The following is a 23,755-nucleotide window of genomic DNA, read 5'->3' as shown; positions in this document are numbered from 1 at the left end:
CACAGTGGCAGGATGCTGGCTGCCATTGTCCCTCTGTTTTTCCTGTGACATGTTAGGGTGTTATGCTTTGTAGTTGTGTGACAGGGTTGACTCTGTCATTTTATTAATAGGTTAGACAATGATCTGTATAGGATGCTTTGGACAGGAATGATCCTGCCTTGGATTAGATGACCTCTAGAGGTCCCTTCCAGCCCTATGTTTCTATGATTCTATGAAATCCCTGAACATGCATAGGGATTCACAAGTGTTATTTAAAGTATAAACCATAAAATATCCTATATTAATAAGCTGTTTCTGACAAAGGGGAGGCACCAATTTTCAGTTCAGGAAAAATTAAAAAAAAAAAAAAAAAAAAGGTTCCAAAATGTTTTCCACTGGTACCTGTGAGTATTGTATCCAATTGAAACATCTAAATAATTACAAAAATCTTTCCCTGACTCCCCCTTCACCCTTCCTTCACTTCTAAGGACAGGTTTTGGAAGCACTCCACAAAACTCTGCCTACTACCTATGCCAGTGGTTCTTAACCTTTTAAACTCAAAGCCTCCCTCTACAACTCCCACATTTTGGCATCACCCTGATTGAGGACAACTGTAAAGATCTCAATTTACTTGTTCTCCAAGCTGCCGATGACACCAGGCAGAGCTGCCCCATACACCTATTTCCTGGAGGGGTTTGTATGGCCAGATGTGGAAGAAGCTGCAGCAGAAACAGCAGGTGCCCCACCTGCATTTGATTTTGTTCTCCTCCTGCCCCCTATTGCCTGGTCGTTTGTAAATATGAAATGGAGGTTTAGAAAATCTAAATATGGCTGTGTTCTACACTCAAGAGAGTCTACCTGAGGGCTACTGCCAGCATTTCTGATTTACAAACTGTCAGCCAATAGAGGAGGGGAGGCAGAGCTGGGAAGGTAGGGAAGCAAAACAATACAGTCAGGAGCATCTGCTCCTCCTTCTGCAGCTGTTTCCCTATGTGGCCCTATGTGCCCCTCCTGGAAACAGAGACAGTGCACAGGATCAGGGGCCCACACATCAGGACTGGGGTCCCACAGCACCCTGCATGCCTAATATATCGTAGAGGGCCACAGACACTTGGGAAGACCTATAAACCGGATGACAAAATGCCGGGGGGGGGGGGAGGTGCGCAGATGTGGCCAGCAGGCTGGGTGTTGAGCACCCATGCTATAAAACAACTGCGGACACTTAAACCTGCCATGTTTAGCTTACAAGTACTGCCTGCTCAGAGGAGATACTGCTGCAAAGCACTTGCATGCACAAAACTATAGGGAAAAAGAGAAGAGATTCTGGGTCAACATGTGCCCTAGAAAATTAAAAAAATAATGTAAGAGACAGGAAAGCAGTGATGCTTTCACTATGACCCATAATCAGCATAGGGTGACATACATCTCTGTCATCATGATCTATTCTGAATACCGTTACATGTGACAGTAGTAAAAAAAGACAGTCGGGACAGGTCTACATAAGTACTCATACTTTTTCACTATCAGTATGGCTGCAGTGATGAAAGATAGTATGAAAAGTGGAGTTGAAGAAAATCAGAGCAGGACAGGCTTGCACATCATCTGCACCAAAACATATCACTAATACCTAAAGCAAAGCCTGAGAAATGTATTCTTTGCAAGGGATTTCATAGGACCAGAGGAAAAACACAGAACCTTGAAGATCTGAAGTCTGATTCCACTAAACAATGGAAGAGTGAATTTGACAACAGTTTGTTTTTCAGATACAGTCTGAGCATCTGCTCAGAATCTGGTGTAGAATTTATTTCAGCCAGATCTTTTTTATAAATTATCAGCATTTTCACAGTATAGTTTAACCTGTGAGTTTGAGAGAGAAATGGTACAAACTTCTTATGCATCTTTTCTCTTGTTGCACAATGGCACTAATCTACCCACTAGGCTAAAAGCCCATAAAGCTAACTCACACAGGGATTATTTTTTCTCTCTTTCATAGCTGTAAGCAGTTTTCAGAAACTACTGTTTCTTGATTTTTTGCTCTCTAGTGTTGCATTAAGTATTTTTTCTCTCCAATTTAATATAACAATTCTTGAATTAATTCATATTTATGAATTATTTATGAATTATTTGTATTTAAAGCGATGTAGGTAATTTTTTTTAAACCTGTTGTTAAAAAGAACAACAACAAAAAAAACAACTGTGAGCATTTACAGCATGGCATGACTAAGATCTTACATACCCAAATGTCAGAAAGTTCAAAAATACAGTCCCCACTTCAACAGCAGTTATTGCTCCTTTTCTTATGACTTTTTAACAGACTTAACTTCACTGCAAAAATCACAGTTGCTGTGATAGGAATTGTTACACTTCCTGACCTTTTTTGATTCGTGCATTTAGATATAGAGTCTCAACATCAGCATTATATTAATATGTGAACATTTTCCCCCTCAACCAATTTGTTCCAAACTCAGCCTATAAGCAGGGGTCCACCGAACTCGAGGTGGCTGCTGGACGATTTTGCGGGCAGACCATGGGGTGAGCAGCCATTTTTGCAGCAAGTGGCAGGTCTGCATGATGGACAACCCTCGCAGTCAATAAGTGATGGGGGGAGGGGGGTGCTGCAGCACTGTGAAAAATTCCTCCAATGTTGAAGGAGGAAAGTTCTATGCCGAGATATGGGAATAGAAGAAGCTTTTGTCAGTATATTTAGCATGTTTTAACCTAAAGGACAGTTTTTCCACAGAAAACTATTGAATTTAGTAGTTGCCATATGAAAGTGTTCTACTCTACAAAATCCATAACCATTTTAATCACCTGTGCAAGGAAGAGTAGAAAAATGGGAAAATCCCAACACAGCTTCATAATGGAATCAAAACATAAAATAAGGGGTTTTATCTGACTGTATTGGCACCCATCAGCATTCTGGCAATAAGCATCAACAATATCAACAGCCCTCTCTCGCTCCCAGGGAGAAAAAATAGCTTTGCATTGTTTTTACTGCAAGAGAAGGAATTCCATGCACTCGGTGTATATCAAGTTTTATGCAGTGCTGATGAACTAACTAGTAAGTCTATGTCTGTTTCCTGATGCATAGAAGTGTAAGAAATATACAAAACTGAGCAAGGTAGTCTACCAAAGACCTCTCACCTTCTTCTGTCCAAGGCTAGAACGATAAAACTGTTAACAAATCAGTTTAAATCACCCACCTCCTGACTATAAGCAAGTGACAGTAGGTTTTTACAGCCATAAATAACATTGCAAAGATCCCAAGAGTAGAGAAGCAGTAGAAAAATAAAAAGGGGAAAATCAAATCCAGTTGTCACTAAGTTACCTTGTGTTACCAACACTTGCAGGCAGGAAAATGTTGCAGACCAAAAATAGAAGGAATTAGTGTAATTAAATTACTTTGACAGTTGTGACAAGTTTACTTTGTGTGATGGGCATAAATAAAGTTAAGCCTTTGACTGAGGAAAAAGCTTTCGTATTTGATCAAATTACAAAACTTAGCAGTAGTTTCTTTAAATGCACACACAGGCAAGCATGTCACACAAAAAATAGTGTATATCATTTTGCAACTAGACTTCAAAAAAGTAGGGGGTACAATGGGTACCTAGGGAAAGAGCAAGTATAAGTGGGTTACACCACAATAAAAACTAATTTTTGTTTCACTAGGTTAGGCAGGACCATTTGCTTTCACTGCAAAAAGCTCATATAGCTTTCAGTTTGGGTGAACTTCAGATAGCGCCCTCAACTAAGAACTAAAATGCAATGGTCCTTCATGTACAAATGAAATCAAGAGCCATGTTCTCCCTACCTGTCAGCTTTCAGGAGAAGGTTAGATGGCAACTCAAGCAGCTGGTTGTGTTGTATATCCAGGACCTCCACCTGTGTGTGTTCAAGCCTGTCGGGCAGTCTCCCCAGCTGGTTATGTCCCACCAACAGCTTCCGCAAGCTACTATTGCAGAACAGCCTTAAAGAACAAAACATCAAGAATACAGTAAATGGAAACAAGACATGAAAAAGAAATGCAACGAGACCTACTCTTCTACAGAAGTGGAGTTTGCCACAAAAGGAGATTCAGCCAACTGATCATCAGCAAAGGCTTTAATTTCCTATAAGCTCTCAGAACATCTTCCCACACCCCTTAAATAAGGTGCAAATGTTCAAAGACAGGAAGGGTTAGGGTGGGGAGTGGAATATCAGAATGACTATGGAATGGAATAGGGAAATGTTATCTGAATGCACTCTCTGAAATGCGCATAAATGTGGTACTGATGAAGTGGGTAATTATGAATGCCCACTGAGAACTTCACTTGTGGGATATCTTCAGCTACAGGGAAGATTTTTTTAAAAAGGAAAGAAAAAGTATGCAAGAAAGCCATCCATCCCAGAAACTTAGCAGTACTTTACTCATCATGTGCTGACTCATAATCCACTGCAATTTCCCTCCTCCCCCATTTTTCCCTTTTGGTTAATACCAGACTAACAAAGCCTCCTTTCCAGTTCTACAGGGAATGAAATTTATCTAATCCGCTTTTCTATCTTGAGCTTTTACAAGCTCAACATCACCCCTTTGCCCCATTTATTTACTTGTTTGGGCTGAGGGTAGAGAGAAAAATAAAAAAGAACTGCTTTGATAAAATCTAATGGTTAATATTTGCCACATGAACAGTTGGTGCTGGCAAAAGAATTCAGATCTTGGACTGAAAGAAATCATCACCCAGAATGATCAAGCTGAAGTTTTGAATAGAAAACTACTATAATTTTTTTTTATTAAAAAGTTTAAAAACCAAAGATTATTCTTCATCTGTCACCTTTCTTAAGCCCCTGTGACTGTACCATGACTGTTTAATCAGATGTTTGCCCCACATGCTGATCTGTTTCAATCAAGGAATCTCCAAATTACTCAGCATCACAGCAGAAGCCTCTCTCACTCCTTTACACTGAAGGCCCAGATGCATGCAAAGAATCCTACCCTTCTCTCTAAGGCATCACCCACGGTACACTAATGCGTCATTGGGCTAGTGTGCCAAAGTAATCAATGAAATACACTGACTTGTCACTTGACAGATGCAGTCATACTGTAAGTGTACCAGCCTTAACAATTCTTAGTAGAGAGTTGCCTGTGTTATATGATTATTAGGGTTACAATTCAACAGGCAGTTTTACTATTCCAGAAGACTCAAAAGCAGAGTTGAATAAGCTTTAATATACAAAAGATAAGCCTTCTTTTAAAAAAAAAAAAATCTTAGGCAATTTTGTTTTACTTTCTTTCCCCATTTTGTTTAAAAAGGCCTTTGATTACAGATAATGTGGCAATGTGGCACTCAGGGAGAATGCAGTGCTTAATTTGTGGCACACCTGCCAAAAAGATTGGCCTTCACCACTTCAGCTTACAAGCAGCGCTTATCAAAAGTCTTCCAAATCCTCCAACAATATTTGGATTTGTTAAAAAAAAAAAAAAGCCGTTGTGATGAGAATGAAAATGTTCTTAAGCCACCCAATTACTCAAGGCATCGGGCAGCATGGCACAGAAGGAAACCACCCAGCTGAACAGTAGAGAGCCCCCTACTCCCTAATAATCCAGGGCCCCACTGGGATATAAAGACAAGGCAGGTAGCCAAGTCTCTGGCCCAGCAAATGACCCGATTACTTGTGAAAATTGACTGAATGAATATCCCCACTGGACATGGTTCAGTCAAACTGATGTTTTCTTATCTTACACCATTCCACTGGAGAATTTTCAACTAGTTCTGCTACCAAGCAGCTGCCCAACAGGCCACTTTCTTCATAAAAGCACAAACAAAGCAGGTCCTCAGCCACAGAAGGTAGAAGATGCACCAAAATTTACTGAAGAAACATACAAGTATTCTCTTAGGGAACATCTAGATTCTGGTTTTACAATAAGAAATTTGGCCTACCAATTTGAAACTTGGCAACCTTTTGTTGCTTTTGTGGTAAAGTTGGTGCCAGCTTTGCACACCTTTATCAGAACAGCTTTTAGCACATCATCTTTTATTGGGCAAGGTATACCACTGAGACGGATATTAGTATAGAGTATACCTTCTCTACATCTTCAAGGACTCTACCTTAGCTTGGCAGGAGGCAAATATAATCTAAAGCAATTTCTTTAAATTAAATACAAGCCTTGGACTCCCAGGAACTCACTGGCCCAGCTTTTTAGAGGTCAATGCTTGGGTATTTAACCCTAGGGAGTTAAACTTCCACCAAACAATGAAATAGAAATAAAGCAACCAAGTTTCCTTAGAGAAAAGACATTCCATGCACTGCTTTTGGCTACAGACAGAATTGCATATAAACTGGTATAAGCGATTGGAAACCGATTCAAATCTGTAACACAACAGAAATTCAGGGCACAAACTGCTTTCAAAATGGCCAAAACTGGTTTAAGATAAACCTGGATGGAAGTAATCTCAGATGTAACCGATTTAAGTTAAATCAGTTTCTGGAACTTCTGTCCCAGATGCCCTCCAGATTCAAGTTGCCTCACAGTCACCCAGCATCCCAGGATGCTTTAAACCTCTCCCATAAACGCCCTCCCCGCCACACTACAGGGTGGATGGGCTAGCCTTAGTTTAAGCTGTTCACTCCAACTAAGCAGGGCGGTGTGCTCTAGCACCCTGTCCAGCTTCTAGCCTGGACCACTGCAGGCACATGGCTGCATTTCTAGAATCAAAAGTTGAATCTTGCTTATTAGATCAATCTACACAGCTTAGACTAACCTGTGAAGAATTAATAGATTCAGCTTCAGGCTTTTTGACTGTCTGTACTTAGCCTTTGAATGCAAATAGGTTGATATTTTCAGCCTATATCTGTGCCCAAGCAACAAAAATCTGACCCCAAGTTCACTAAAGATTACAGCATTCAAGGCTAACCTGGTATACCTAGTATGACTGCTTTTGTGTTCTGAGGTATAAGTGAAAACAACTGGATTTTTTTCTTCTTGCCTTATGTGTGATGCAGTTTCAAATTGTATAACACAAAACAAATAGTGGCACAATCATTAACATGCCTAGTTGCTGAAGCCATCTCTTCATTCGTAGGATCACATGGAAATAGGGATGGAAGGGACCTCATGAGGTCACCTAGTTCAGCTCCCTGCTCAAGGCAGGTTCCTCCCTGACTAAACCACACAGCCAACCATCCCTCTAATCTGGTCTTGAAAACTTCTGGGGACAGAGAGTCCACATTTCTGAAGCCTGCTCTTACTTCCCTGCCTAATTTCAGGAAAATAGCCCACAGACTTCTTTCCCAGAGAAAACTAGAACTCACTTATTTTTCTGTCATTTTTCTCTGCCATGTAGTCAACATTCAGCAGCTAGAAGCCTTCCTTTCCTTGTGCGTCACCATATCCCTCAACCTTGAGTTGCTATACTGGCTCGTCTTACAGTTTCGAGTTCCCTTGACTATTATGGTTCTACATCTCCCCGACCTCACTTGACTTGCCCTTTACATCAAGTGGCTCTTGTTGGGGTATCTTCACCCACTTTCATCTCCATGTCCTTTCCCACATGAAGGGAGCAATTGGGAATGTCAGCATTCCTTCTGGAAGCTATATATTCTCAATTTTCCTCAAAAAATGGGGATTGGGAAGGAGGAGGAAATGGGACATTTTTAGTCTTTGATTTCCAAGACTCACTCTCTTCTCCATACCTCCCTCATCACTCCTCTTATCTTTTTTTTAAATTGGTTCGTTGTACATGTAACTCTTGGGGGTGGGAGTGAAGAGGGGAAGGAAACAGACTATCTTTTAAGCCTGGGCTCACTTTATAAAAAGTCACTTTACTGCCACCTTCTCTTCTTCTCCCAGCCCCGCCCCCCCCCCCACATTTTTCAAGTCCTGGCATAAATTTCAGACAGTCAGCTATTTGTGACAGGAACTATCCTTTAATGTTTGTACAGCATCGTGCACCACTCAGTCTTGACCTGAGGCTTCTAGGCACCACTGGAACAGACCCCAAGACAGAACTTCCAAAAAGTCATGCAAAGTTATGGCTGTTAATATTTAATACTTAATATTAAAATGAAGCTTTCCACACTGAGCAGCGGCAAGGACAGCATTAGAATTTCTGTCTGGAATTCAAAGAGACTGCTTGTCTCTGCGTGAAAGCAAAGAAGAAAGGCTGTGTGGAAGCTTGTGGCATGATGACACCCCATGAGGTAAAAAAAATAAAAAACCAAGATGAAACAAGCTTGTCTGTCATCAGAACAAACTAAACACTGAATCAGCAGTTACTTTCAAACTACTTATACTGTTCCACATTGTATAACTTGGTTTGTGGGACTCACCGGGCAGGCAGCTCACAAATTTGATTGTGGCCAGCATCCAACACTTCTAGTTTTCTGCTGTCACAAACCCATTCGGGCAGGTTTTCCAAGTGGTTTCTACAGGCAAGAACAGGATGAAAACTTAGCTGTTTCAGATTTGAGGACTATTAACTGTAAGAACAACATATTAATATTACAAACACAAACATACGGCATACACAGGGACCCAATGGGAACAATATATCTTATCACTGCAATGAACAAAACAAGAGTTTGGTTGAAGGGGTGAGAAAGCAATAAGGTCATAGATTCATAGATGCTAGGGTCAGAAGGCACCTCAACAAATCATCGAGTCCAACTCCCTGCCTAGGCAGGAAAGAGTGCAGGGGCCAGATGCCCCCAGCCAGGTGCCTATCCTTTAAATAAAGAGAACTGAATCTGCAATCTGCATTCTCTTCCTGGACTTTATAGCTATAAAGTTAGCTAAGAAATCATAATTGCATTAGAAAGAGAGAAAAGATAAAGTGAAGCCAAAACACTTAGGAAGAGGAGGAGGGGAAAGTCTTGCTGCAAATAAGGACATTTAATTTCAGCACCCATTCATGAAAATAACTCATCACAGAATGGAAATCACCAACAGCTTGCCTGACCAAGGCTCGCCTGCTCCTGGAGACCCCAGAGACAGAACCCAATCTACGCCTCCTTGGATGCTGCTCGCAGGGGCAGGACAAAGGAAAACAACAGGCTGATTTTTTTTTTTTTTTTTTAATTTAGGCACTTCCAAGGTCAAGGGCTTTGCTCTTCTTTCCCTTGTTTCCACAGTAAATTTTACAAACAAAACTTTTAAGGTTAAAGTTTCCAAATGCTACCTTGAAAGCCTGATGCAAAATAAAGCTCCCGAAGATGGTGTACAAATAGCTAGGGAGTGACCTGAGCATTCCAGATAGACAGACATAGTGGTATCAATTTCAAATGATACCAAGATAAACGGTTAGGATATAAACTATGTCTTCAAACTCCTGTAGTGATACAAGTGTAGCAAAACCACTGTGACTTTAATCCTGTTTCATTCACAGTTAAAATTCAGCTAAATTGCTGTAACTTGTACCAAGACAAGAGCAGGCAGATTAGAACAGTTGACGTGTCCTTCTAAGCAGTAGTTCAGCCTTCCATTTTAAAAGCAGTTAAAAGATAGCTGCTTTTGTCTATAGCCCCAGTTTAATCCTACCAAAGTGGGAACATACAGATTTTAAAAATCAAGAAGCAGTTCTTATAACTGTGTAGAGCTCAATACCCTTTTTTCAGTCGTATAGTTCTCCCTTTTGATTTATTCATATAGTCCATATAATTCATACTTTTAGCTTTTTTGGTTGAAGACTGTAAGTCAATCTATATTTATACTTCATACTAATCAAAATGTGTTACATCAAAATACATATTATTCAGTATTTCTGAAGTAGTTAAAAACAGCCCTCTCAAAAGAAGGTGCACATTCAAACTCTTTCAGCAAACTATTATAAAATAATGCCAGAAGGAAGTCAGAACAAGCTTCAACCAAAACTAAATGTTCCTCAATAACATGGATATGAAGTAAATGGAAAATAGTAGGTTAGAAATAGCATTTTTCAAATCGTATAATGCTCACTAAGTCTAGTATGCAGCTACCTTCAATTAGGTGAGCAAGAATATATCAGCGGTCAGAACCCAGCCCATTTATTGCAGTATTTAGGGATGTTTTAAGAGATTTTTATGAAGCTAGAGAGACAAACGTGGGGGTTCCTGGACATGTGGATGATTTAAGCCTATACTGGAGTTCTTTCGTGATTCTGCCCCAAAATTTTAAAATGGGAGGTCATTAGGTCAAGCTTCATAAAAGGTATGTATGTCTACATTATACCACAGACATACCTATAGATATGGTAAACATTATTATATTTTACACACTTATAGAAGCCCAAGCAATAAATCATTCCCATCTACACTGTTCAGAGAATCTCTAATCAGTGATGTTTATTGAAATTAACTGCAGATATATTTATTCCAATAAAATGCATGAAAACCAGGGTGGTGAATGTTGGTCAATATGAAGAACAAGAGTTGGGGAGCAATGAAACAACTCAGCTCTCAATACACTTTTGACAAAAATCACAGCCTTTCCATAAATCAGTTTTCTATGCCAGTAAAACAAGAATGATTTTTCTCCTTTGCATTATCTTGATTGATGTAGGTGCTATAGAAGGCAAGAGAAAGCATATTTTTCTTACCTAGAAATATCCATGCAAGTCAGGTGATTTGGAACTGGATACACATCAAGATGAACAAGTTCTAAAAGGAAGGGGGAAAAACCCAAGTTAAAATTACAGATTTCTGAAAAATGCAAATGAGTCATTTAGGGACAAAGCCTTAAAAGATAGCCAAGCTCTTTTCCCCAACTGATTTCAAGTTACCTAAATACCATATTTATCTGAATCCAAGACAATTTGAATTTATGAGGATTCCACCACCCCCCGCAACAACAATGAAATTCTATACATGGAAAATATACGTGTTTGTTATAATTTTCTTTGTATAGACTTTAATTATTGGAGGGGGTCTTAAATTTACCCCTCAGCAGGGAACGTGATGGGGGGGGATAGGGGAAGCAGTGGGGGAGGATCAAGCAGCCTGAGGCCTGTCCTTTGGTGCCCCCCCCAAAATGCCTGTGCCCCCTGGCACCTGCCCTCCTCAATGCCTTCCTCGTGCTGCCTGTTCCCTATACCTTCTCTCTACTGCTTACCCTTTGGCTCCAACATGCTCCAGCCTGGGGCACAAAACACATGCTTGCTCCAGGCCCGGCCCAGCCCATTGGAGCAATTCAATGATTAATACACTATGTCTGAGGCTACTTAAGTTGGATTTAGTATAGATATGACATTATGCTATAATTAAAATGAGTAAGTGGCTTCAGAGAATATTTTATGGTTTTTAAAATAATAATTACTTCAAGAAACTCCAATTTTTCATTTTCCCTGCATCCTCCCATTCAGAGCTCCCATTTGGACTCCTTTTTTGCTTATTCTCTCTTTACTTTGGGCCACATAAAGCTTTTTTCTTTATTTTTCACTTGTCATTTTTATTGTGTACCTGGGAACACCTCCAGGTCACGCTTCCTCATGTCACACTAAAGATATGAAGGTCATTCTTCAACAGTTATTTGACAGCAACATCTTAATCGTACCACTCTGTTGTTTTTTTTAAATGCACACATACACACCAGGCCTTATATAATTATGCAATAGAAATACTGAACAAAAACTTGTCAATATGTATGTATTTGTAAGACTAAAAGACATATTGCAATGTAAGGTGCTAGGTTTTTCTCAAAGAGTTAAGACTGTTTCTCAATGCACATATTACATTTACACCGATAAAACATCTGCTGAAGTAATGATGTAAGCGCACATTCTGACAGTGTCTGAAGGTAATGGTAGAAAACTGGCAGCCTGAACATGGAAGTTTTGGCAGTGCACCAAGAGTCATTTGAAAAGGAAGGAAGGGCTCTCTAAGCCCATCTGTTATTTTGGCATAGGCCCCTTCTATCACTAACTGAAACCACCAGTTAAATCTCATACTGGATCACTAGAGCTCTCAACACTTCGCACAAGACATGCCTGGAAAAAGTTTTTTTTAGTCCTTGTGAAGGACTTGTAGTCATGAAGACCCATCACCTGGCCCCTGAAGTCTTAATGAAGAAGTTATGAGTAACACAGAAAGGTTGCCTTCTATAGGTGGGGACAATTAACCAATACCAGTGCTGCTCAGCCAAAAGCTACTCCCAGTTAGACAGCAGCTATGGAAGGGTTAACACTGTAGCTCTGACCCTGAATAGTGATCTCTACCAGCCCCTCCCTGGGTCCAACCGGGGGAGAAGCACAGCAGCCACTACAGCTGCTACCCATGCTTCCGTTTCTCCACCCCAGCACAGGCTATCTGCTTCAGAGCATCCATATTTCATAGGGCTGGGTTCTTCTGGGAAGAAGGTGCCTACAGTATGTGAAGAAATAGGCTGCTTTATGTGCTTTTTGTATTGTATTGATACTTTTACCTTCCCTACAACACGGTAGTCTGAGAAAAAGGAATTTTAAGTTTAAATTCTAAATGTCTATGTTTTAGTGACCTTCAAGTCAGCAGTTTAGTGTTATCTGAATGTAAATTCTGGAGCTTAACGTTATCATTGGCATGATATAGGACATAAGGCTTCTTTTGAACCAAAGGTTATGTCACCAAACCCCCTTATTAAACTAAATTATGTGCATTCTACTTAATAAGCATTCAAAATGCTCTTAGAAAAAGCAGGTTAAAAAAAACCAAAACAAAATAAGACACAAGTGCCTTGAAATTAGCCTTACCATTTGAAGAGGCATAAAGACCTTTGAGACAATATCCACTGATCTTGAGGGTCACCAGCTGATTTCGTTCACAGTGCAACACTTCAATGTTGTTGAAAACTGTTGCATCAAGTTCACAGAGTTTATTGTCTCGTACATCTAACTGGGTCACGTGATGAAGGAAATCTACTTCATCTGCCACCAGCCTCCTAATTACATTCAATCTGAGAGAGGTGGAAAAAATAAGATTAGTGTACAACCACAACAGGTTCTGCACGGGGGGGGGGGATTGGAGGGAAGGAGAGGAGCAGCCCTACGTCTGCAGTTCAACAACTGGCTTGGGTCACACAGCAAGCCTATGGATGCTGAACAAGACCCATTTTATTTGGGTTTTTTTTCTTTCTTATTCTGTTCCCTGGGATATTTTTAAACAGACTAGGTCAGCTCTTGTACCTTATCATTTTCTGTTACACTGTGATAATGATGTTGACCTCCTTTCTTGTACTTTGTGATTTACTGAAAAAAGGACCAACAGCTAGGTGTTATTAATATTATTACTGCATCTATAAAAATAACACTGATCTTGCTGTTATTTGCACCTGGGTGGTACAGAAAAAAGAAAAAGTCTTTTTACACACTTCCTGTTGGCCTTCAAAGAAATGTAATGAACATTGCTGGAAAAGCCTGACACATGCAAGCGTTTACTACCTCAGCTGCTGAAGTAGTAATTTGGAAATAATGGAGTTATTAGTTTGACTTAGTTTTGGATCTAGCCTTTCCATGTTTACATGTTATTTCATCATCTTTAAGCAAGCAAATTCAGCCCTCTGAATTCAAACAGGTGGTGGGGGGGGGGGGGGGGGGGGAGGAGGCAGAAGGGAATAGGTTTTACTGTAATCTTTATTGATGTCTGAGCAAGAGTTACTACACTGAAGCTAGTCAACCCTCAGTGACCTTTCCAGAAGAAATTACTGTGGAAATAAAGTTACTGATGAAGCAGAGCTACATGCAGGATTTTAGTGAACTCTGAAGAATCCAATTATTCTCAACTGACCAGACACAGCACATAATATATCAGGAGTAACACCAATATGTATGGGAAAAATAGAAATCCCAAGGCAGGCTGGCATGACTGTGTACAATATTAGTAATACAGCCTTGTTGTCATACATTCTTTACTTTTTGCCTCTGCAGAGAAACCTAACTTCCAAGGAAAATACTTCAGGGTGAATTGGGGTTTAAATTATTATTACTATTATTTTTAATTTTAGGGGAAAGGGAACATGTCTGATCCAGCAGCCACTGCATTAAATCATATTTGCTGCATGGCAAATCAATAAATTCAATGTAAAATAAACAATGCAGGTACTCTGCCCACTTGAGTAACAAAAAAAAGGAGATTCTCCAAGAATGAGGGGGAAGGTGTTGACTCTGAGCAGGCGCTTAAGATGCAAAGCTAGGATCCATATCAAAATAACCACACTGAGTATATTTGGACACATTATTTTAGTCCATCTATGGCCTATGGAAATGCCCATTGCTCACTGAGTAGTTTAACATTAAATGATGAAAATTGGGGTTTTATAAAATCTACGAGGAATATAACAACTTATGTCACTAAGACATGTAAAACTTGTACAGCCAATGGAGAGCAGAAGCTCCCTCTTGACACAAAAAAAAAAACTGGACCACTAGATATATAATATACTTCAAAATTTCTTGAAAGGGTCAGCAGCTTCTTCCTTCTTCCTCTCTCTCTCATTTGTCAAACAGAAATAACTCTAGAATTGTAAAAAGAAGTTGGCTCGTGTCTGTCAGCTCATGCATTCAAAATGGCTTACTGTTCCCACCACTTGTGGCAACTACTATTTAAATGCTGAATGGAAAAGAGAAGGTTCATGCAAGTCCAAGCCAGTGTTTGAGATGCTTCCCTTTTAGCAGTCAAGCATTACAGTCAAAGGTGTTTTGCCCCTGGGAAAAATGTATCAGGCATTTCTGCAATTTCCACAATAACCAGCCTGCAACTCAGCCCAAATGAATGGCACCTCAGTAAAATGCACCGATTAAAATAAACGTATAATAAAGGATGGGAAAGTTATACAAAGGAGAACCTGAACAGTTTTTAAAAGTTTAATTTTTTTGATCCCAAAGGGGATCCTTCCATGTTATCCCAGTGCTATAACTTGTCCTCACTTCAGCCCAAACTCCTCAGTAGCACAGACATCCTATGAAGCTTAGGCTATTTCAGCTGGAGGGACACTATTTAGCACGTCTGCTCCGATATCCATATTGGTTATTTGGAACCTCACACTAAGGAGTAGCAGCAGTAGCGTGGACCGAGCCAGAATCCCTAAGAGCTGGAGCAGGAGGAATGGGACACCACAGACAAACTGCTGTCTCTAACCACCTGGTAGATTTGGCTGAAAGGCAGGTTAGAAATTCTACCGCAACTTCTCCTTAGATCAGTGGTTCTCAAGCTTTTTTTTTTCGTGGACTGCTTGAAAATTGCTGAGGGTTATGGCAGACCACTTAAAAACTTTTTTTTTGTTCTATAAATCAAAGCATACAACTTGTATCTTAATATCAGTAGTCTAACCTTACAAGTACAGATATTCTTGATTGTTCTGCAACCTTTCTGCGGATCACCTAAATGAAGTTCGTGGACCAGTGGTGGTCTATGGATCACAATTTGAGAACCTCTGCCTTAGATGAATACCTGCTGGAGGCATGGAACACCACTACAGCCCCCAGAAGACAGTCTTGACCTTGGAACTAAGGGGCAGGCATCAGAAGCAGACTGAGCATGTAATTTCTAGGATCCTGCACCCACATCAAAAACGTAGGACAAAAAGGGCTGGAAAGACCTGTGGAGGTCATCTAATTCTAACACGCAAGACAAGGTCATCTTTGCATGAAGCATTCCAGGCAAAATGTTTGCCTAACCTGCATTTAAAAACTTCCATTGAAAGATTTCACAGCTTCTCTCAGGAATTGTTTTGGGATATAACCACCCCCATGTTACAAAAATTCTTCCTGTCATTAGACCTAAGTCTTCCTTGTTGCAATTTTAGCCCGTTACTTCTTACCCTGTCCACCAAGGGCATAAGAGGACAAATGATAAATCACCCCTTCAAAACAACTCTTATTTTATTTGGAGATTTATCAAATCCCCCCATCATTCTTCTTTCCCTGAAATTAAATAAACCCAGTTCTTTCAAACTTTACCTCATGTTGTCAAGTTTTCTAGACTTCCACATCATTTTTGTTGTACTCCTCTGGATCTTCTATTTTGTCCATACCTTTTTTTAAAAAAAGTAGTGCCCAAAACTGGACACACTAGGTGAGATTTCTCAGCAGAATTGCTTTCTGCACCTTGCATATGACACCCTTGTTAATACGTCCCAGGATGCTAGTAGTTTTTCTTGTCACATTACACTGGTGACTCATATTCAACTAGTGATGCTTTAGCACCTCCTCCCTACTCTCATATCTCTCTGCAATGCTGCAACCTTTTTCCCACTTTGTATTTGTTCATCTAAGTGCTTAAGAAGGAATATAGATTCATAGATGTTAGGGTTGGAAGGGACCTCAATAGATCATCGAGTCCGACCCCCTGCATAAGTAGGAAAGAGTGCTGGGTATAGATGGCCCCAGCTAGATGCTCATCCAACCTCCTCTTGAAGACCCCCAGGGTAGGGGAGAGCACCACCTCCCTTGGGAGCCCGTTCCAGACCTTGGCCACTCGAACTGTGAAGAAGTTCTTCCTAATGTCCAATCTAAATCTGCTCTCTGCTAGCTTGTGGCCATTGTTTCTTGTAAACCCCGGGGGTGCCTTGGTGAATAAATACTCACCAATTCCCTTCTGTGCCCCCGTGATGAACTTACAGGCAGCCACAAGGTCGCCTCTCAACCTTCTCTTGCGGAGGCTGAAAAGGTCCAGTTTCTCTAGTCTCTCCTCGTAGGGCTTGGTCTGCAGGCCCTTGACCATACGAGTTGCCCTTCTCTGGACCCTCTCCAGGTTATCCGCATCCTTCCTGAAGTGTGGCGCCCAGAATTGCATGCAGTACTCCAACTGCGGTCTGACCAGCGCCTGATAGAGGGGAAGTATCACCTCCTTGGACCTATTCGTCATGCATCTGCTGATGCAGGATAAAGTGCCACTGGCTTTTTTGATGGCTTCGTCACACTGCCGGCTCACGTTCGTCTTGGAGTCCGCTAGGACTCCAAGATCCCTTTCTACCTCTGTGCCACCCAGCAGGTCATTCCCTAGGCTGTAGGTGTGCTGGACATTTTTCCTCCCTAGGTGCAGCACTTTGCATTTCTCCTTGTTGAACTGCATCCTGTTGTTTTCTGCCCACTTGTCCAACCTGTCCAGGTCTGCCTGCAGCTGTTCCCTGCCCTCCGGCGTGTCCACTTCTCCCCATAGCTTTGTGTCATCTGCAAACTTGGACAGAGTACATTTGACTCCCTCGTCCAAGTCACTGATGAAGACATTAAAGAGTATCGGTCCAAGGACCGAGCCCTGCGGGACCCCACTGCCCACACCCTTCCAGGTCAAGACCGACCCATCCACCACGACTCTCTGGGTGCGGCCCTCTAGCCAATTCGCCACCCACCGGACTGTGTAGTCATCCACATCACAGCCTCTTAACTTGTTCACCAATATGGGGTGGGATACCGTATCGAAGGCCTTCCTGAAGTCTAATATTCACTGAAGTGAATATTCACTTCATTGAATTCTAATCCTGTTCATTTCAGATCATTTTCCTAATATATGAAGCCTCTTCTGATTACTAATCATGTACTCTAAAGTGCTTCCACAACCCCATCCAATTTTATGCTATTCACAATTTACTAAGTGTGCTCTCAATTACAAATCATTAAAACCAAAATATTTTTAACAGAATCAAGACAGATCCTTGTGGAACCCTGATCAATACAGCCTCCCCAAGCTGTGCACGACTACTCTGAGCATGATTATCCAATTAGTCATGTACCTGCCTTACAGCAGTTTCATGTAAACTGTATTTCCTTAACTAACTTCAGTCTGTCAACTTTACTAAAGCCAAGTTATATAATATCTGCTGCTCTCTCCTAGGCACAAACCTATTATCCTGTCATAGAATGCAATTACATTGGTTAGGCACGATTTGATCTTGACAAATCTACATTGGCTGCTGGTTATCACATTAAGCCTCTAGATGCCTACCAAATGGTTGTTTGATTATATGCTCCAGCCCCTTTCAAGGTACTGAAGATAAGCGTGAACAGTCTAATTCCCCGAGGCCCTTTTTTTTTTAAGAAAAAGGATGGGCACTGTAACATTCTTCCAGTCTGCTGGGACCTTACCTGATCTGCATAATAGCCAATGGTTCTACAAATACTTCAGCCAATTCCCAGGGTAATCTAGGATGAATCTCATCAGGCCCTGCTGATATGACAGAATCCAACTTGCCTAGGTACATATCTAACATATTTCAAATTTTACTCCAAGTACAATTTCTGTCCCTCCTCCACCACCCTCTCACACTTACTGATGCCAGTTGTTCTAGTCCTTTGACAGCCTCCTGTACACGGTCCATTATTAGCCTCTTATTCAAAATGTTTTCTTTGCATCTCTCCTACTTCTAATGTGTTTAGAGAATGCTTCTTGATTTGGGGGGCGGGAGGGGGGTATGGGGCAAAGGGGGAGAAGGGTTTCTCCTTTGCTAGCTCAGTTTGTGCCTTGGCCATTCTGATTCTGTCCCCGTATACACATGATCTTAGCCAAAAGTATACTTCTATACTCGTCCTTAATAGCAGGGCCAAGTTTCAACTTTTTGTAAGACTCCTTTTCAAGCTTTAAAGTTGCAAAGTTGTTGGAAAGCTCATGGTTTAAAAATCAAGCGGGTATCATACTACGCCTCCTTTCCTTCCTTTGCACTGCCAAGGGGAGAGAACTTCAAACAGAACTAAGCAGCAGAAGGCTGGATGAACCGTTCAGATGTAAAGGCAGGAAGGAGAGCTGCTTTTTCAGCATGCTGGATTTATGCCACACACCCACCGATTGCTTTTTTCCCCCTCCCCCGCCCCTCCCCCCCTTCCAATGACAGGGTTCTGTTCACACTAAAATTGGCATTGTGATAGGTCTATACACTGGTGTGACTTCTAGATGAGCCCATCCCTGCCCAAAGGTTGTACGAGTTGTCAACCTTTTCAGAGTTTGCAAAGAGGGGAGCCCCACCATAGTCGTGTATATGGAAGCTTTGTTTACACACTATTGAAAAACCAATAAAAAAATTACAGCATGCTGAATTTGGCTAAGGTCAGAAGACAAAATATGTGCAAAACCAGTTTTGTTACCTTATCCTCTCCTTACCCCTGGCCACCAGACTCTTGCATTTGGTCTACCTTATGACATGGGCTCTAAGCTCGCTGGACCAGGAACTATCATTTTGAATATATTTGTATGCACTTACTGCAATGAAGCCCTGGTGTGGCTATGCCCTGTAAGGGCCACAATAATGCATTTAAACCCCTTAAACTCACTTTTTCAGGCTTGTTTAGTTTAGTCAGTTTCCCCAAATATAAAGTTGACAAAAAAAATACTACCTGCTGCTAGCACTGTGAGAGTTTGTACAATGAACTAGCAACAACCATATCTGGGGGCTACTATTACCACCACATAAGAAGTTATTTCTACATGAATAATTCACATTTGCTCTCACAAATATCTACCTTAGATCCACGTGTTTAATATGAGGCATTCTTCTCAGCGTTGGTAGGTTGAGGGTATCTATGCAGTTTCCAGACATACAGAGTTTATCCATGGCAGTCATTTTCTCTAATACCCCTGGAATGTCAGTGAATTCATTGAAGGAAAGACTCAGATAGCTGAGCTGATGCATGTGCTCCAATTCAGCAGGGAGGGACTGGAGAAAATTGCCATCCAGCAAAAATGTCTGCAAACTATTAAAGCAGATGGGAAAAGTGACCCTTTGTTACAAACATGTATTCATCCCAAATTAACAGCAGTCAAAGGGAAATAAATCTGTACAAGGGTAGAGAGCAAGAGAAGTCACAGAGAAGCCTACCAAACATCTGCGAACAATACGACAAAATCCTACAAGTCCTAGTCAGCATGAACTATGGTCTAGATAAACTAGCTGTATTTCATACTTCAAAATTTCTGGAATTCCCATTTCTTTTATATGTACTGCAGACATCAATGTGTTATACCAGTGGTGCCCAACCTTTTGGCCCAACCAGCCAGACTGGCAGTGCCAAGTCTGTCTGCAGGCTGGATCCAGCCAGTGCTCCTAATCTAGCATGGGCTCCATCTGGTTGCATGGAGGAAGAAGAGGGGGTACAGGCTGGCCCCAATGCAGCTTCACAGGGGAAAGGAGCTTGACCCACCCCAGTGGAAAGAGGGTGTGGTCCAGCCTGGTGGGGGGGGACAGGGGGAAGATGGGGCATGGGTAGGTCTCAACTCAGCCCCAGGGGGAGGGAAGGCAGCATGACTTCAACCTGATCCAAAAGTAGGGAGGCATGGCCCAGCCCCCTGTAGGAGAAAGAGGTGTTACTCGGGTCCAACTGGCCACACAAGGAATGGGGATTTGGCACAGAGGAAGGTGCCCATATTAAGGGCCATTGCTCCCACCCCAACAAATTTCCAGACCCGTTGGGTGCCCCACCAGCCTGATGCAGTGGCTCTGTGGGCTGCATTTGACTCGTGGGCAGGCCAGAGGTTGAGCACCTCTGCCTTATACGATTACACCATTTATACAAAAAACGGTACTGTTAATGCTTAAGAGAATAAGACCATTATGATAACTGGAATGGCCACACACACACACACACAAAAATAATGCTCCTTACTGCTCCTCCAACCCATTGATTCCAACTGGTCAGCAAGAATATAAAAGCTAGCCGGCTATGAAAGCTAGAGTCAAACAAGCTACAAACTTAGCAAGATTTGTGCAGGAATCACTCAATCTTCTGTTGCCTTTACTTCAAGAATCTTACTCTAGCGTGTGCAATTAATGTTAAGAGTACCTACTTGTACATATCTCCAACAGCTACTGGAACACTTCTCAGGGCATTGCAGGACATGTTGAGCTCAGTCAAAGTTGAAATACTGCAAACTGCCAATGGAAAGTCTCCTAAATTATTACTGGAGAGGTTAAGACTTTTCAGCTTCGTGAACCTATTGATAGAAAGAGGAAAAAAAAAAACTTAAAGCATACACTTCAGGGAAACAAAATACAAAGTATTAGAAAAGTGCTGGAGTTGTCCTGTAACATCTGAAATATAAAAGGTAGATTTGGATATCTTAAAGGTATTTCAAGTCTGTGTACTCTGGACATCAAACAAGGTTTAGAAGCACATTTACACACTTCAGTGGGTCACACTTGACCATTTACTTGATGTCAAAATACCACTGAGCATCAGCAGACAACGAGGCCACCAAGCAAAATATTAAATATATTTTCTACTGGTAGAAATCTGTTATTCTGTGATGTGATCAGTTTTTAAGTGAAGTCTCCCTTACCATCTGATCTTGAGCTGAAGCACTACTATACTTCCAACACATTTATTATTATAAAAGATAGTGAATATAATTAGAAACAGAGTGCATGATTCTGTCCGTATAAGCTCTTTGAACAGGAAACAAAAGTGAGTAGGCACAGTTAATTTTCCATGTACACTTTGTATTGAAAACAAATTGACACAAGAATTTTATGTTAGTTTGCAAAGAGCACTGTACTAATTTGAAATTTAGTCAAACAAAAATAAAAGAAGCTCTTAAATCTCAATTAGGTACCATCTACAAGTGCAGATATCCTTATGCTGATTATATACTTTTCCCTTCTCAACATGTCTTCATATTCCTAACATGGTTCAAGTCTTCTCAAGTCTCCTGAGGAGACAGATTGCTTTGGGGTCATCTGATTTAAAACAAAAAAGTAGAAAGAGAGACCATTAAAAAAAAAACAAAAGAAAAGAAGAGGACAATCCAATTAGCCAGCCTGGATGTTCAGCAGCCCTGTTAATGGTTGCCTAACAACCACTGGGAGGTGTGCCGAAAGGCAACTAAATGGCTGAATGAAAAGATCTGTGTCAGATTCCAATGGATGAGAGGAAGTTCTTTACTGGCATGGCTTACTCTGATGCATTCTAGTTGGACTTCATTTTCCCTTCATTAAATCTCAAATCCCTTGTGTAGGAGAGGGTCGGGGAAAAAGGGGTGGATAGAAGAGAGCTTTTTCCTCTCAGTTTATTCTACAATAGGACATACCACATCCATGGACAGATCTAGGATTTTGAAAAGTGGGTGCAGATGGTGTGGCATAATCACATATAACACAACACATTTTTCTCTAGTTGAAGAGAAGCTAGATGCTTTACCAATATGCTAGGGAGCTAGCAGTATAGTATTTAGTTTAAGATCAAGGCAAAAGTGAATGCAATTACTGGAATGTGCATTAATTTGCTAGATCTTATATAAAATGTATAAAAAGATACAACAAATTAGGCAAAATTTAGTCAAAATAGACAAAAAATCATGTCACTAGTCCTCCTTCTTACTCTCTCATTATTTAGATTCATAAAACAAGATCTACCCTTCCTGAGCAACTTGACAGTTCCTCCAATACAGCACTGTCAGTCATTTCTATACCTGAGTTAATATTACTACATCTGAGTTAATGTTTTTAGCGAGAGCTATAAACAGTTGGAAGGGCTGTGAAATAAAGAGGGTCATTACCAGGAATGGCTAACAGACAGCAACTTTGCAAAAGAAAGGGTAGTTTAAATAGTGGAACATTAAAACCATTAAAAAGGAGAAACGGTTGTGGAGTGGAGAGAGATTAGCTAGAATCATTGAGATAAGCCATGAAGTCAACTGGCACTGTCAGTGCTGCCTGAATAGAAGTTGCTGCCCCACTCAAAATTTGGGTGTAGGAGGAATCAAAAAGGAGGCAAAATTGCACCACTGCACCATCCTGGATCTGCCCTGACCACACCTACTAACATTAATATTTCAGGTGACAGATTTCTAGCAGTGCTACAACAATGTCATGCAGGCCAGGTCTGGCTAGACAATTTGCTCTCTTCATGTGCTTTGTCTCCCCAGTTAGAAAACTAGGACAGGAAACTCAAAAACATTAGATATATTACATGATGATAAAAAGAAGCAAAGCAAAGCAAAGCAATTTAAAACTCCAATTAATTTGCCTGCATGTGCACCAGTACCACCACCATTGCAAAAAGCTGCCATTGACCAAAAGACTTAACAAAATGGGCATTCAATACTATTTTAGTGGGGCTGTAATTACTGCAACATGAACTATGCCAATGGAAACCAAGACTGCAAGGATAAGTAGCAACATGAAGCCACAGGGATTTCAAGAAGAATGGGCACTTCATGCCCTCCTGTTGGCACAGTTTGCCAGGAATAAGGGTGCAAGGGAAAATCCTGCCAAATTATCACTCATCTTGGGCACCTCATGCCACACTGGAAACAGCAGCAGCTTGGAACAGACCTGAATGGGATCCTGCTGAAGGGAAAGTGTTACTGTACAGAAACAATGATTAATTTATTTCCGGAGGAAGAACTGCAATGCAAAGAATGGGTTGGGATAAGTAAACTGACGATAATAATGCTCCTCACTGAAAGAAAACATACACACTGGGTGGGGGTGGGGGGTGGGAAGAGATTAAAAAAAAACAACCCAACCCTCCTCCATGATCTTCTAGTGTAAAAGGAAGGGCTTAAAGTAAAAGTCTTACAGTAAATACTAAAAGCCAGTGGCACACTAGATATCTGCCACAACTCTAATACTGACTGTAAAGACACACTGAGAGCTAAGCCACAGGTGTGCAGGTATGAAGCTGGAGGTTAAAATTTATCTAATGTGCATTACAGCAGAGACTGAAGTCACAATTCTAGATTTTTTTCACATTTATCCAGCTCACTCCCCTACACACATGCACACTGTCTACAAGTATGGCTTTTTAGTCTCTACTATAACACCCATGAGAGAACCCTTAACAATAGGGATGCAGATTTTTAAATGTTATGTAAACCTTGAAGCAGTAAATCATCAATATGCACAAAACTACATGTCTGAGAGAGAGGGAGG

General features: G+C 41.0%; 1 protein-coding gene across 1 annotated transcript in view; it reads right to left on the bottom strand.

Moving 5' to 3' along the window:
* Nucleotides 1–23,755, bottom strand: part of PHLPP1 (PH domain and leucine rich repeat protein phosphatase 1) — a 211,197-nt gene that overhangs the window by 30,976 nt on the left and 156,466 nt on the right. The window contains exons 5-10 of the mRNA XM_019490333.2: nt 20,671–20,817; nt 19,350–19,580; nt 12,654–12,856; nt 10,530–10,590; nt 8,287–8,382; nt 3,791–3,946 (exon numbers count right to left, since the gene is read on the bottom strand). Coding sequence (XP_019345878.2) covers nt 3,791–3,946; nt 8,287–8,382; nt 10,530–10,590; nt 12,654–12,856; nt 19,350–19,580; nt 20,671–20,817 — 894 coding nt within the window. The remainder of the gene's footprint in view (nt 1–3,790; nt 3,947–8,286; nt 8,383–10,529; nt 10,591–12,653; nt 12,857–19,349; nt 19,581–20,670; nt 20,818–23,755) is intronic.

Source organism: Alligator mississippiensis, chromosome 3 (assembly GCF_030867095.1).
Source record: "Alligator mississippiensis isolate rAllMis1 chromosome 3, rAllMis1, whole genome shotgun sequence".
Taxonomy (NCBI): Eukaryota; Metazoa; Chordata; order Crocodylia; family Alligatoridae; genus Alligator; species Alligator mississippiensis.
Note: the sequence above shows the minus strand (reverse complement) of the source record. Positions and strands in the feature narration are given on the sequence as shown.